Source organism: Apus apus, chromosome 2 (genome assembly GCF_020740795.1).
Source record: "Apus apus isolate bApuApu2 chromosome 2, bApuApu2.pri.cur, whole genome shotgun sequence".
Lineage (NCBI taxonomy): Eukaryota > Metazoa > Chordata > Aves > Apodiformes > Apodidae > Apus > Apus apus.
The window spans coordinates 21,458,862-21,474,857 of record NC_067283.1 but is presented as its reverse complement, the minus strand read 5'-3'; the positions used below and the strand labels follow the sequence as shown (position 1 = coordinate 21,474,857).

The 15,996-nt window shown below is 39.6% G+C and overlaps 1 protein-coding gene across 1 annotated transcript in view; it reads right to left on the bottom strand.

Annotated features, from left to right (window-relative positions):
• Window positions 1-15,996, bottom strand: part of CUBN (cubilin) — a 143,233-nt gene that overhangs the window by 5,716 nt on the left and 121,521 nt on the right. The window contains exons 57-61 of the mRNA XM_051610631.1: window positions 15,075-15,275; window positions 12,641-12,770; window positions 11,465-11,682; window positions 1,120-1,325; window positions 87-249 (exon numbers count right to left, since the gene is read on the bottom strand). Of these exons, the coding sequence (XP_051466591.1) occupies window positions 87-249; window positions 1,120-1,325; window positions 11,465-11,682; window positions 12,641-12,770; window positions 15,075-15,275 (918 nt within the window). The remainder of the gene's footprint in view (window positions 1-86; window positions 250-1,119; window positions 1,326-11,464; window positions 11,683-12,640; window positions 12,771-15,074; window positions 15,276-15,996) is intronic.

Below are 15,996 nucleotides of genomic sequence, written 5' to 3'. Positions count from 1 at the left end.
AGAATTTTGATTCTTTATTATTTAAATATGTATTTCCACAGAAGAGTCACAACAGTATATATACATAAGTATATATGTATACTTACGATCCACTGTGGTGTAGGTAACATTGAAACCCTCCCTTTCCACAGAATTGTCTGTGGTAAATTTCACAGTCAAGGAATTATGAGTAGAAAGAAAAGGAGCTGGCACCGTAGATCCACAGAATGTGCCAACTAAATTGGCATTTTCATTAGCTCCATCATAAAGCTGTAAGAAGAAAAGCATATAAGCCACTAATAGCTTAGGCACAATAAACAAATAAATAGAAATAAAGTTCTTGGACCCCTGGTGATATTGCAATTTCTCTTACTTGAAAGCACAGTAAGTGCTTTTGTGCTTTATCAGGATGTTCTTGATGACTGTAATTATTCACTGCCGTATTAACTAATCCTGCTGGACAGTATAAATCTCATTATGGAACATTCTGGTCCCATCTCAACAAATCTAACAAAAAATTGATTCTATTTTAATTTGACATTCTATTTTCTTTTTTGTAACTAGTCTCAAAGAGCTTTTCAATGAGGAAGGTTGATTTTATTCACCAAGATGTAGAATTCATTCCTAGTTTCACTGAGCATCTCTAATGCTCAACAGGATCTATAACACTCCTTGGTGGATCTTGTTTGGCAGCATTTTACTATCTATCCTACATCTATATGCTCATCTCCAAGGAAATAGCCTTCACAGGTGAGCACTGAGCGTCAAGCATGAAGATGTTTATTCAAAATTTTACAAATTAAAGGCTTTTAAGGCAATTGTGTATATTGAATCCACAAGTTTACTTTCAAAGTGCTTGAGTTTTGTTGTGTTTCTGCTCTGTGAAATAAATACTCATTTCTGTAGGCAGTCTAAGAACAGAAGCATGTCTCAGTAACAATGTTGAAAGTCTTATTGGCTTCCAAAAAGGCAGGATGTCGTCTGGAGTAGCAATCTAGCCCACTGAAAAAATTGTAAATATATTAAGCAATTTAATTTCTTCATAAGACCATTTTCTATTAATTAAGTTTTAGCTTCATGGAGAGGATAATGGAGCATATCTCGCTGATATTTTATTGTTAAAATATGCAGCTGTCTTACTTTGACATAATCATATCGGCAACTCTGAGCAGACTGTGCTTCAAGCAGAAATGAATTGAAGGTGAGGTTGATCAGTTTGTTTACAGGTGCAGTTATGATCCATACACAGTCCAGATTTTTCTCATATCTTCTGGTCACGTTGGAGATTGGAGAGCCAAAGCTAGAAGCTGAATTTGTCAAGTATCCACCACAGCCATTCTGAGGTCCTGTTGAAGAAGCAAAAGTTTTTTAAAGCAATTCTTGGCATTTATTTAATTTGCAAGTCTCTAATGTCAAGCCAACAGGTGTGTTTTTTTCTGTGCTACAGAATTTTACTGTCCTGTCTCACAAGAGTATCTGAATAATTAAAAGCTTTTCAACACAAACAGCATTAGAGAGATACTGATCACAATTGGATTTGGTAGAGTGAATTAAGAAGGCTCGTATCTTCTGATGAATATAAAATCAGTAACCACTTTGAAATAGTAGCAACAGATTTTTTAAAAGGGACTGTAAGAAGACAGGACAGAAACAGAATAGTAGTAAGGCCTTTTCATGTAATTCTTACCTGCTAACAAGCACATGTGGACAGTAGGGGGCACTGGGTCGTTGACTTTGAAAATTAGTTAAAAATTAAAGTTGCTTATTTTGGCAATAGGACACCATTCTGGGGGGACTCAATTTGGCAGCCTGACACTGAGACCCACACTCTCATTCAGGAATCTAGCTAAAAGGGACTTACTTCTGGAAGGTTTTCGCATGGTGGGAACTTACAACCCCTCTGAAGACCAGGCTGCTTTTCACTGGGATCCCACATACAGAACTAAGTCATTCACTGTAGTTACTAGCTGTGAAAATTTGAACCCTATGTTTTCAGTCATATTGAAAGAAATTACTAAGGGAGAGAAGCAGTTACTGGAATATAAGAACCATGTTTTTTTGTGTCTAATTACAAACAAGCAAAAAACGCAGACTGTCAGAAGGGATTTTTGGTTTGCTGTTTGGTTGTTTTTTTAAAAACTTTTTCATAGTTTGATTTTCAGAGATTAGACTGGGCTAGTAAATCTGATCAATTTGTTTACTTTATGCTTTCTTCCCCACTCTCTATGTGGTTTCCTGGCCACTTATTTAACTCAGGATTGCAAATGAAGTATGGTTCATACTATTGCTTTCGACTCCGAGAAGGAGATTTTGTAAACTGCACAGCGTGGAGCAGCAACTGCAAGCAGCCTGTTGTATCCCACAGAGAATCCTTTTAGGAGAATTAGATAATAACTGAAGCTACAGCTGTGGCTAAGCCACACGAGTAGAGCTTCAGAGTTTCATCTCTGTGTGTAAAACAGGCCAGTCTAGTTGACACACAGTGATTTAACCTTGACACACTGATGTCTTTTCAGTCATAGAAAACTGCACCCTACTTGAGTTTCAGTATTACGAAAGACCACTCTGGTGAAAAATCAGCATCCAAGTATCAGGATTGCATCAGTAACCCAGGGTTGGAGACAGCCCTGTCTTCCAAGACTGCAATGGTTAAACCAGAGTGACTAAGGCTAAATGTCATCCTGCTCTACTAACCAAAGCCGGAAAAACCCCACCCTAAAAAGAAGTTTGCTTAAAACCAAAATCTTAATAACATGAGATTTAAGTGTTTGCTATAGGAAAAAAATGAACAGAAGAAACTTATTGGCAAGAGAAAAAGTCAGGAATTAATAGACTCTAGTCCAGTTTTGTGGGCTGCTAATGAAGTCAGAAACTTGGAAAAGTGTTAGTGTTTATTCCAGTGCCACTGCAGAAGCTGACAACAACAGTAGGAGAAATGTGAACAATAAATCCTGTTCTTACAGTCCAGGAAGGAAGAAAATGTCTGACAGGAGGGTGCCTGGGCCCTATGAGTGCAGTTTCACTATATTTTTCTCTGAGTTCACCCTTCTGCATCATTTACTCAGTCATTCTAAAACAATCTTGGTAGAGCCATTTCCTCCTCAGCATATTGGACACTGTCCACTAAACATAACATTAAGCATATAATCAATCATTAGGCATAGATCATAGTCCAGCCATCCAGCCCTGCAATATTGAGTCTAGAATGATGTATGGGTTGGTCAGACACCTCAGAAAGCTCCCTTTCACCCTTTTCAGTTTTTTTCAGTTGCAGAGATGCCAGTCAGACCCATGCAACAGGAATCAGGGAATTGCCACAGAGCCACACAACAGGAAAGCTCTTGGTGCTGTTGGATTGTCCTTTTTTCATGTATCCAACCTCTGGACCTTTGCAATGGTGCACTTCACTGATAGCCATGCAGCTATAAAGAGAGTCCAGATGACAAAAAATACTGATGTGGGTAACCTCTGTGTGTATAGCACACAAAATGGATCTGGTACAGGGAGATACAGACCAAATCCTCATTACCAGAAAATTAACTCTAGTGAGTATAACCAGTAATAGCATCTAAGGCGAGATAATTAAAAGTATGGTTTACAGTTAATAAAGATGAGGTTTCATCATTAGCTTTCACAATGCTTAGCCTGCACCACTGGGTTTGAGTCAAATGCTTACAGGACAGTATGTTATAAATAATGGCTAGACTGGAAGCCTACCAGATATCAAGTAGCCCTGCATCAAGCCAAATAAATAACAGCTCTTGGTGAAAAATCTATCCATCTTGATGTTTTCAGTACTGATCAATGTTCCATCTGAATGCAGCCACTGAAAGTTACAGAGTAGTAACACTATGTAGATGGAGGGAACACCCACAAGTAAATGAATACTTAGGCTAAGAGAAGCACTACTGCACTGCATTTTAGCCAGGACACAACCCATACTTCTAAAAATCACCACCACTTCTGAATACAAGGCCAAATAGTAGCCATCCAGCCTGCTGGTGATCATTGATGGAATTATATTCATTGCTGGCTAACACAGCCAGAAAAAGTGGTAGCTAAAATTTGGTCAAAATCTGGGACTGAGAAGTCTGTTAATTTGTAGAATACTGTTGATATGAAAAAGATAAACTTGATAAAAATAATGAGAAATGTACTTTATAGAATAGTTTGTGTGTGGGCACATGGACTGACTGTGTTGTTTCGGTCTCTGGTTTCTAATTAAAAATAAAAATCATAAGGTCATCATAAATCAGATTTCAATCTTGTCCTTATAACAACTTGCCAGAGAACACGAATTATCAGAATAACTAGGGCACACACTGTCATCACTAATTGCTTTTGTTGGGAAACATTAATGAAACTAAAAGGCTGAAGGACCATTCAGAAAAGAAAGAATTGAAGGTTCCCTAATACTAATTACAGCCCTGAGCAAGCACATGTTTCTCTGTTGAGCTACATCTTCTAGATATGCAGTGAAGATGAAGATGAATCTTTGAAGCTGCCTGCCTTTGAAGCACAGCTGGGGTAAGGTTCTTTTATGCAGGTATGGATGCAATGAAAGGGAGCCTACTGAATAGTTTTCAATCTATCAGGAATCACTAAACCAATGACATTTCAAAACACAACAAACTAATTTTGCTGCCCTTCCCTTCTTACTAAATGAACACCACAAATGTCTACCATAAGGCAGCAAAGATGAAAGAACTGTTCTAGTTCTGCCTGAACAGTAATAAAACCCCTCTCCCTTATTTCTGAATCACATTTGTTCTCACCTAGAAACATCCCTGGGAATTCTAGGTTTCTCTCTCATCTACAATAATTGTGGCTGTAATAATTAGCTCATAGCTCATTTGGATCATGGCTCAGAAGGATCTATGGCTGGAGAGAGAAATTGTACTGTCACACTTCATTTCAGGGCTGATGTTGAAGGTTGGTAAACCTTTGCAAGCTGAGCTGAGCTGTTCCCATGTTTGGCAATCACTGTACAGACATGGGGAGTTTGTGTGGCAGCAGAACCCTGGCAGCAGTGCCAGCTGTGACCACAGCGCCTGCAGCATTTCAGGAGAAGACTTCAGAAAGCACAGGACTCTCTCTAGTCCTCCACCCACCCTTTGTGCAGAAAGGGTTTTTGACTGGTTTGATGGCCTGGCAATGGTTCCAGCAGTGACATTTAGGACTGCAAAGCCTCCGTCTCCTGCTTTAGCAGGATTTCAGAAATGCAGTCAGATTAAGTACATATTATAAAGTTTTTAGACTATTATCTGATCCCAAATCTAACAGTCCAGACATGCTCTGTGCCAAGCCTGGCCTATGTCCAAAACTGTAATATATGTACTGTCCTTTCCATCTCCTCAACGCTTGTCAGAGACAGACACGTAGTCTGGCCTCTTTCTCATGCTTTCTAATACTGCCTTAGTGTACTTGTTGCCATCACAGCCACCCAGGCCTTTGCAGATCTCACTTGCAATGTGAATCAGAATTATCTCCTCATCCTATGTTTGCATGCACAGGAGTACAGATTTTCTGCTGCAGAAGGGATTGACTTCAGTAAAGATAAGAAAATCCATGCCAGCAGAGTTGACTGCAGTTGTGTGCAGCACCTTTAACCTCAATATCCCCCTGGCATTTAACCATTTAGTAATGACAAAGTTGTATTTATTCACTGTGTCTGGAAATAATTTTTCACCTCAATTTTTCAGATCAGTCAAAAATGTCTTGTTTAAATGTCTACCATTCTTGTTCTCTGTCCAGTATGAGTAGGCAAATTACTTCTATTTCTATTGCTTTGGGAGAAGAAATGTCACAGACATTAAATAACTGACATTTCTGAGAGGCATTTGTAGGCTATTCCTCCGCTCAACAGTTGTATTCTTTTCAGAGATATTAAAGAGATATAGTTCAACACTGCAAGTGCTTTCTAAATTTAGTCAGATTTCAAGCTGATCCATATTTTTAGATTTGAGCCCCAAAATCCATTGAGAAATGGTCCAGGAACTGGGACTTATGAACATATATTCTGAGTTTGTTATGGATGTTCTTATTTTCACGGACTATAATGAGATCAAGGAAAGATACTATTAGCCATGGTTTATTAATTCATTTAATAGATTAAGCTAATCATAGTTAAGCCATGACTAGATATGTGTTAAATATTTCGTAAAAATTTGTGTGAACCAAAAGCCCAAAGAAATTTTTGCAAGAAGATTTGTGAGTTTCAGGCAATTTGCTTTTCAGCCACACCCTCTGCAGCACCAGATTCTAAGTCCAGGCTGGATATCTTGAGATACACTCCTGGAAACTGGTCCTAACAGGATGTGAAATCTCTGCCAGGAACTGCTACTTTTCCAATAGCAATAAAAGGTACAACAGCATTCACATACCACAGTCAAGGACATGTTCTTCAAATAATTTTTTTGTTGTTGGAGAGAGAAGAATTTGCAGGAAACCTGAGATTCAGCTGTGCGGAGTCCTTTCCCACCAAACAGGCCATAACTACAGTTGTACAGGTGCTTGATGCCACCTACTGCAGGTGCTGACATTATTTACATTAATCTGTGTCATGCATTGCTGCTGCTGGTATAAATATTAAAAAAATTACTCACAAAGGAACACCTAACCCTGACCCATGCAATACAATAATCAAACCAGTATTTTACCTTACATTGCCCATTCAGGACTGGGATTTTATTTCTTTATTTATTTTCCCTTGGAATTCTAAATAATAATTTAGAAAAACCCTCTGCAATATCTGTGCATGCTGAGCACTGCTGAAAACCTGCACCTAGAAAATGAGCACAGAGCCAAGCTTCCAGCTGGCATGGCAGAACTGGATTTAGAATTATAGTAAGCAATTTTTTTTGTTGTTTATAAAATAAAATATCATCAAAATGCTGTGAAAATTCTACTGGATCCATTTTTTAAAAGTACACTTAAGTTTCATTAGGGGAGAGCATAACAGTAAACCAATTAGTGATAGACACTCCATGTATTATATTCCAAACAAAACCCAAGTAATTCAATACACAGCTAATAGAATAATGGAAGAAAGATACCTCTGGGTGATTTATCAGGTAAGTTACAGATCATTTTGTCAGGAAGAAAAGCATAGAGATTATTGTCTATTTCTACAGTATGCACACAAGATTATTCATGTAAATTATCTATTAATGCATTTTTCTAGCATATCAGAGAAGATTCCATTTTCCAATTATTTTTCTTCTAAACTCTACTCTCTTACGATTTCTTTTTCCTGTGTAAAATGATTACTATTCATTCAATAGAAAAGCCCATTTGAATAAAAGGATGGAGGGATCCTTGAGGGAAGAACTAGGCAAACTGAGGACAATGCAGAGGACAGGGGGTTTAAGGATTTCACATTCCAACAGTCTAATGGTTGCCAAAGGTTTTGCAGGCATTTCTTCTGCCTTAGAGCCTACATCAACAATTTTCTCATTGTTGCCACCCTATTCTTCTTGCCTGTCTATATCCATCTGGTTTTCTTCATTTTGTGTTTAAATCATAAACTCTTTGGGACAGCAGATTGTTGCTTTATTCTGTCTGTGCACTGGAATTGTGGCCCATGAGCTTGGAAGCCACCAGGTGATGCAAACAAGGGATGACATTGGTATTAATACAGTATATCGTACTTCTCTTTCACAAAGTGTAAATGTGGATTTCTCCTGCATGCTCACAACAGATAGTATAAAAAAAAGGGGGGGGGGTTTAATAAAAAAAAAAAACAACAATATAAAACCATTTTTATTTAAACAGATGGTATAAAAAAGAAAGAGCTGGCTACAGCAGAAAAAGCAGACAGTCTTTCTGCCCTCCTCCATTCCATCTTCTTCACTGTCCCAACTCCGTTTCAGTTTTGCCTGTATTGTATGAAGAAAGCTCAGAGAGAGCTTTCTGACTCAACCCACTTATCTAACAACGTGTAACATTTTGCTTTGCCTAAATTCATGTGACTTCTTCAGACAGCCCTCATGAGCAGACCTGTCTTTCATAAGACCCCCTGGTTTAGAATGTGATGTATTTTTCATTACTGGGACAATGGGGCTCCGTACGTGAGCACAGAAAGCTGCCAAGCAAAAATGATGTGCTGTTAATAAGGTCACAGATACATCTCCCAACAGGGGTTGCTGACTCCTTAAAAGTAAGAAAAAACCCAACCCTTATATGTCTTCTCAGCCTTTGTATCATAAGCCTCGGAGGGATCACAAATTGGGGTGAGAGGGTCACCTCACTGCTGGATGGGAATAGGCAGAAGCTCCATTTATCACCAAAGCACAAAGTCCCTGCTATCACAGCAGGGATGGCAGGCGTATGTGCAGGCTCTGTCCCTGCCACCCAGGGTCAGCTGAAAAGCTCAGGTCTCCCCTTAGAGCTAAACTGATAATCAGGAGATCTTTGGCTGAGTCAGAAGCTCAGTATATGCAGACCTTATTCTTTGGGGAGAGATCTTAGCTTTTCTTCCTTCACAGAGACATCTCATGTAACCAAATGCCTTAAGCTGGTATTGACTTATCTCTTCTCATCCTTTTATTAATTGCCTAGAGGAGCACACACTTGCCATGGAAAGGAGGTATAATTCTCATTTTACAGACTGAAAACAGAGACAGAAAAAAGGTCAGTGGTAATTAAGGTAAGAGGAATCTTTCTTTCCACAAATCTAACACTTGGAGCAGGCTGGAATCCTCCAGTCAACCCAGTTCACAAGCTCAGCCTCAGAGCATGTCCAGTGACTCCAAAAATGAGGCCAATAAGTATCCAACCTTAGCAGCATAATCTGTGAAATTATAAACCCTCTGAATTGCACCAAGGGCTATATGTTCCCCTGCCTCAAATGCACCATATGACAGAGTTCTTTGTGACAAAGAATGCTGCTTGTCAAATGTGCTCTTAACATTTTATTGCACAGCCTATGCAGTAGCATGGTCAAAGAAAAGACATTTGACAGGAAAGGGGAGATATTGCTGTACTCTCAAATTAATACTATTTCATACTTTCTGTTAGTCGCCCTTTTCTGACTAGTGGTGGGACATTAAATATTTTAGTGGGTGCAGAATCAGTGATGTAAACAAATTGTTTTAATTAAAACAGAGCATTTTTTTACTACAGAAAGTTCAAGGTTTAACCCTTTGAATGCCTGGTTACTGTCAGTCTTACTAGGCTTCTGGCAGTTTCTTATTTCATCTTCTCTCTTCCCTCCCACCAGAATGATTATCAGATGGACTCCCTACTAGTAAAATTCACAAGAGAGAACAGCTAACCCTGGATTTTGGCAGTACCCCTGAGAGAAGCCTGATCAGGAAAGAAACTGGAAGAGCTTGTGAAGAAAGGATTTAGTTTAGTTTGCTACAAACAAGTGTACTGTTTCTGCTCAGTTCTTTCCAATACACAGTCAGAGTCACTCACATTAAACTCAGAGCAATAATTAAGTTATCCAGTTGTTCTTCCTTAGGTTAACTACAGAGTAATGCACTCATTATCATCCAACAGAGAATAGGCTTCTTGTTTCTCTACAGATACCACCTTCCTTATCCAAGCGACTTATCATTATTAATTGTAATCTGATTTTATTTGTACTCTTACAAAACCATATGGGTTTTACCTTTTGACAGACATGAGGGAGCTTCTCTAAAGCACCATTCAAAATAACAAGATTTTATATCTTCATGTTTTGGTTTTTTTCTCTTTAATTTTAAGCAGAATCTCAGACCTCATAGTACAAAGATGTGTCACAGATTTTCTTGGCTCTATTTTTTAGACAAGTGAAACTGGAAACGTTTATAGGACTGTGACTCATATTTTCCTTTTAAAATATACTTTTCTACTTTTTGGCCATTCTGTACTAGCATGGGACTGTCAGGATCCTTCCTAACAGCTGTGTGGTTTAGTCCCTATGGCTGGCTTAGAGCAGAGAAAGAATACCTACCATTAAGAATCTCACCACCGTGCGCTCTTCATCTCACAACCCACATCTCCACATGGCCATCTTTTCCTACTTGCAACTCCATTGCTCCTGAGTAACCCCTGCAACATCACAACCTCCCTTTCCTTGGCAGCCTGCAGAAAAGTACCTTCAAAACTTAGTCTAAGAGATGTCAAAGTTTATTCATAAAAGGCTTCTGCACACGCTAGGAAATTATCACACATGTTATTGACTTGAAGAGCTTTCCTTGTGTTCTGTTGTGTGCTTAAGCAGAATCTCTGGCAACTTAAATAAATAAATCTAAAGTCAGTGGCTAAAAAAAATGGACTATATGCCAACAGGAAGAACAAGAGCTTGGGGAGTTCCTGATGATCTCTCCGTGGAAACACAAATCCAGCCTGTGGGGAATCTCTGACAACTGATATCTAACGGTTTAAAGACAGTAACATGTGAAACAACATTATCTTACTTGAAATAACAGTCCACAACAGTGGTCTTAAAGATCCTTATAGCAATTACTTAGAGTGAAGCAAAGGAAGAGTTAATAATAGTAATGACCATGAGGCTCTGTGGGAATATTTTTCTTGGCAAAGCCTGTAGAACCAGTGATTTTCCTTATCTGTAAATACTTTCTCAGACTGTATCAAATGAGAAAGTCGCTGGCTAGGGGTTGGGAGGGGATTCGGTGACTCAGCAGAAGACTATGTTTGTTCTGCCACAAAGGCCTTTCATTCTGAACTGCCTGAGTGCCAGCTTTGTAAACCAGACAATTACTTCTTTCGAGATCACAAAAACATTGAGTTAATTACACAGGAAACTGGTAGCAATGACATGAAATCAATTTACATGAAATAATAATTTGTTGCTTATCATCTCTAAACAATTCAGATGTTACAAGAAGGTAAAAACATCCCTTTACACCTTCATCTTAAAAATAGACTACTGGGCTTAAACCTTTTTCTAAGGCAGGAATCAAGCTTTGCCCCTGACTGTCGTGTCCATCAAAACATTAAATACCCAGTGCCTTCTCACTATGATCCCATTTGTGTTATGGCCAGCTAACCAGACTGATCCACAGAATCAGCAGAGAACAGCACGGGAGTTTCCCAGGGGGAGAAGGCCTGTCTTAACTGATCTGAACACTTTGTTTTTTAAAAAGTGAGTGGTGAACTGTGAGGAAACGGAAATGGCAGATGGATAGAAAGGAGGCATCTTTAGGGCACCACCAGCCTTTGACAACAAAAGAAAAAGATCTCCAATATTTCCAGATTTCCTACAAGAGACAGGCATTTGGGTGCTGCCAAGCCTTCGGTCACCCAAGAAATGCCTGTGCCTTCAGAGAGGCAGGAAAAGGTTAGCAAAGAACAAAAGGAATCCATTAAGAAACACAGCTGGAATGCCGGGATCCCATAAGCCTGGTAATGAGCTTTGTTCATTCATTTTTGACAAATTCAGAAACACTTTTTTGCTTCAGCACCCCTAGGAGGTTCCTCCCCAGAGGAAACTACCAGCAGATTCTTGGGGTTATAATTCTGTTAATAGTCTTACCTAAGGTCTCCCTGAAAGATGCTTTCCATCCTCTGTCTGCTCCGAAGAAGTCAGTGTTAAATACCAGGAACAAGTTATTACTGGAGCTCTTAATATTTGGAGGCAGTTCTGAGCCACAGAATTTCCCAAGGAGAGGAGCATGGGTGTCTGAGCCATCATATACAGCTACATAATCTTTGTAGCAGGAGTGAGATACTTCAAGCTGGAAATTGTTGAATCTGTAAAACAAACTTGGAGCTTTAGGTATCACGTTTTCTTTTTTGTTCCTGTGTTGTGGGTGTTGTTAGAGCTTGAGGAAAGGCCCAAGCAATAGCAATAGCCAAAGCCATACGCAGGCAGGTGCCACAAAACATTTCTCTTAAGGAACAAGCAAGCAGAACTATTAACTGCACAGCAAACCACTCCAGCTTATCAGCCCCAAAGAAATAGTGCCCCTCACCCACTGGGTCTCTTGCAAGGCAAGCTGTCAGCACACCTTGGCTTTCTGTGAAGCCGCAGATCTCGCCTGTGCAAACATACGCTCTCACTTCTGCAAATTGCTCAGCCTGCAATCTCCTTCGGGCACATGAGGGGCATATAAGACACAGGCTCTGAGTGCTGGCCATCTGGATCTCCTGCCTAGCTGGGAAATGTTCTCTTAATTCACATTCAGCATATATATGACAAAAGAATGTATCCATGTTTTAATTTCTCTGTGGCAAGACTTTATGGCAGTCATATCTTTCTTTAATCTAGACAGCACACACTCAGAAGTATACATTTTCTGGGTGGGTATTATTACTTGGGCTGTAAAGTGAGTACCAGCCTTTTAAAAGAACTGTGGGTTTGTCTGGGCTTTTTTTTTCTTATATTAACTCACAGGAGTCTCATAGCTCCTCAAAGGCTGACAGCATTTAACTAAAAGCATGAGCTGTGTTTTTACAATTTCATAGTTCTCTTGGTAACCAAAGTGAGAAGTTAAAATTGTGGTGATGTTTGGCACATAACAAGTTACACATGAAGATATAAGGTAGGCTGAGCTTGACAAAGATGGTTTCAGTAGCCATTTCTCATTTTAGTTATGTTTTTCCCTTGGAAAAGGAAAGAAAGAGATAAACTTGTCAATAACTATGGTCTTGAATTGGAATCAGGAACCTCCCTGTCCCCTTGATGACAAACTGAATGTGGATTACATACTTGAGGGCCACTACTTTGCCATTTCCAACTGTGATGTAGTATGAGCAGTTCATGTTGTTGTGATAATCAATAACTGAATGGCCTGGACTGCTGATAACACCAACAGAATGTTTGAAAATTCCACCGCAAGCTGTAGGGAAACAGAAGAGTAATTAGTGTCTCAATACTAGCTTGGTCCTAATTCTCATATTTCTTGCAGGAGTTTAACCATAGGAAAAGAAAACCCCTTCATAAGTTAGTTGTCACGTCTAGAAGTGTTAAATGTGGAGAAGTCTAGCAGGTTGTGCTCTGCAGTGGAAGACAGTATCAAAGTAACCGTTTGTTACTTGTCCATACCAAATGGCTATGGCTCCATGTTTGTGCAGTGAAAGATTGAGCCAGATTTCAAGTGTGCTGCTGTGGGACCAGGGAGCAGTGGGATGGGATGGGTGCCCCATGTAGCAGTGTGAGTGAGGTGTGTCTGGAGTAGCTCTGCAACTGTTCTATCTTGCCAAGAGAAACCTGCCTGACATGTGGGCAAACACGTTCCCTCATTCAAACCCTGGCCCCATGGAACCCTCTGAAAGTTTGGCACTAACACAAAAGCAGCCAAAATTGCATGCATAGCCCTGCCCCTTACTTGTCTGGAATTACTGTCTGCAGAGCCTCATCATGTCTCCACCTCCCAGCAGGGCTGGGGAGCTTTCGTTGTGTATGGAAAGGCAGAGAAGAGTCCCTCCCCAGCTGTCATTAACCCTGGGGACTGCTCCCCACCTCACCCTGTGCCGGGGCTTGCCAGCAGGGATGCGGCTGAGTTGGAGAACCACATACTTTCTTTCTGGCTGAGGAGCAAGTTAAACCCTGCAGCTGTCAACTAAAGGCACTGCTTGGCTTCTCAGGGTTTCTCATCATGGATGCTGATGAGGCCAGGATGTGGCTAATGTTTGTTCCCAACTTCAGTGCTTGAGGGAACAAAACGTATTATAGAACCAACTCTAATCTCCATTGTTAGCTTCAGCCTTTATTTTATAATCTTAACTTGGCAAAAAAAAAAGTTTCCCTGCGTCCTGTTGATAAATAGCTCAAAGCCACACACAGCTTTTAATGTTTTAAAAGCCACTCCATTGCCCAAGCCACCACCTCAACAAAGGCAGTCCCATCCAGGGTGCTGCTGGATACAGAGCCCTTGGCTTCTCTTTTGGTGGGAGCACTGGCAGATAAAGGACAGGAGCTAGGAGGATAAATATGAGCATTATTCTACACTAGGAGGGGGAAGCCTTTCTTTTTTTTTTTTTTTCTTTTTTTTCCCAGCAAACAATACAACTAGAGGGAAGAGGAATGTTAATTGCTAGAATCTGCTTTGTATACAGCAACAAGCTAATAAGGCTGCGGTCATCTTTCTCAAATGTCAGAAGCCGCAAGTCAGATAGCAGCAACTGACTTGAGTGAGTTATGAAGGTTTTTTCCATGAGTAACTGCACACTGTCATTTAGTACCATTCACTCTGTCTGTATCAGACCATTCATTTTATATAAAGGATTCAGTCTTATGCTTTTTGCTGTGGCTTTGAACATGAGGAATGCATTAAGGGAAATACCAAAGTTAAGAACTCACAGTTTTCTCTGCAGTTAGAAAATGGAACAGCCTTCAAAAAAATCAAACTACTGTAACTACAAGTAAAACCTAGAAAATACTAACATTTGTTTTGAAAATAAAATTAAACTTTTGGGGCATTTATATTTGTGCAGATGTAAATTCTAAATTCAGTCAGAAACTTATTTTTCAAATACATCTTTTTAAAACAAAAGAGATCTCATGTGAATGACAAAGTTTTGGAGAAAATATGAAAAAAAATTGAAGTATACCTAGATCCCATTTTTTATTTACATTAATACTTGGCACCACAGGAAGGTCATCAAATAGAGGCATATAGCTGGAGCCATTTAAAGATCCTGTTCTGGTTCCCACAATATGTAATGTAGTTTTAGTATAACTGAGAATCAGAACATTCTCCTGTATGTGATGAAATCTTTTAAATTAACTCAGTTTATTTAACTGGTGATGTTTCTCCTTAAACATTAAAAAAACCCAAACCAAACCAAACAAACGAACAAAAAAACCCCACAACAACATGAAACAAAATACACAAAACAAAACCTGTCAAAATGCATTGGGTTTCTTTTCTGTAGTAAAGGAAAAGTGTTTCAGTTTCTGACTTGGTCCCATGAGGTGTCTTAAAATGAGAACTGTAAGATTACACATCAGTCAGTGACAAGATGCTTCTAACAGTCCCCTGTCTTGGTCCTGAGAGCTATTTTGAGCAAGTGCAGAGGGAATACGAACCATCTACATCCATCTAAAGTATTCCCAACGTGAGATACAACATTTCCTACACTGAACCATTATCTGGCTGGAATATTTCCACCAATGAAAGCACTGGACAGTGGCTACTCACCAATTGCTCTGTATCTTGCCTGGAATCCAAAGCCTGCAATGTGGGAGTCCGTGTAGAAGTTGAGCAGCATAGGTCCAAAGACACTGACTGGGGCAGGGAGGTCATTACCACAGAGTGTGATGAGAGGGTGTGGGGTAACCCTCATCCCACTGAAGATGCTTACTCCATCATAAAGACAAATTCTGCTCAAGAGTGCTGGGGCTGCACGGACATACAATGCAGAAGTGTTAGCAGTATATTTTCCATGTGATTTACTGAGCTGCAAGTACACAGACCTCACACAGGTTAAGAAATTTTATGACTTGCCATTCCAGGATCTTGGGATCTCATTTGCTTCCTGAGAAAGCAAATGCCCATTTTTAACATGAAGAAAAACTGAGGCATAAAAAGGAAAGGAAACCTTGTATATAAGACATCAGACTGGTCTCACTCAAAACATCCCATAATCTGGAAAAGGCTCCAGGCCACTTGAGTTCTTGGGAGTTCATACTTGAGTGAACACAAGCTTTTGAGGAGATGAAAGGACCTCACAAAACTATAGATCTCCTCTGCAGATCAAAGCAACATGCCTTTTGTTATAGGCAACCAACTACCTGGTATTTCTTGCCCCTGATGTAGAAGCCAGCACTTAGTACATGGAATTTGAAATCATTAAGAGTAAGAATTTGGGAAAATGAAAAAAAACAGTCCATATACTAACATATTACAGAGCTGACTTCTTCCTCTCTGAATTCCCTCAAAGTTTGGAGTATCTAAACCTGGACTTTTCAGATTGGCTCAGAAGAAAAAAAAATGTAAATTTAATCTTGTAGTTTGCCAGTGAAATGCAGTAACTGTAGCAGTCAGTGATTTGGAGATGACTGAGCAATAGGAAAAACCCCAAAGATTTTTCAAGAGCCATCTGCTTTAGGGGGGCAAATGG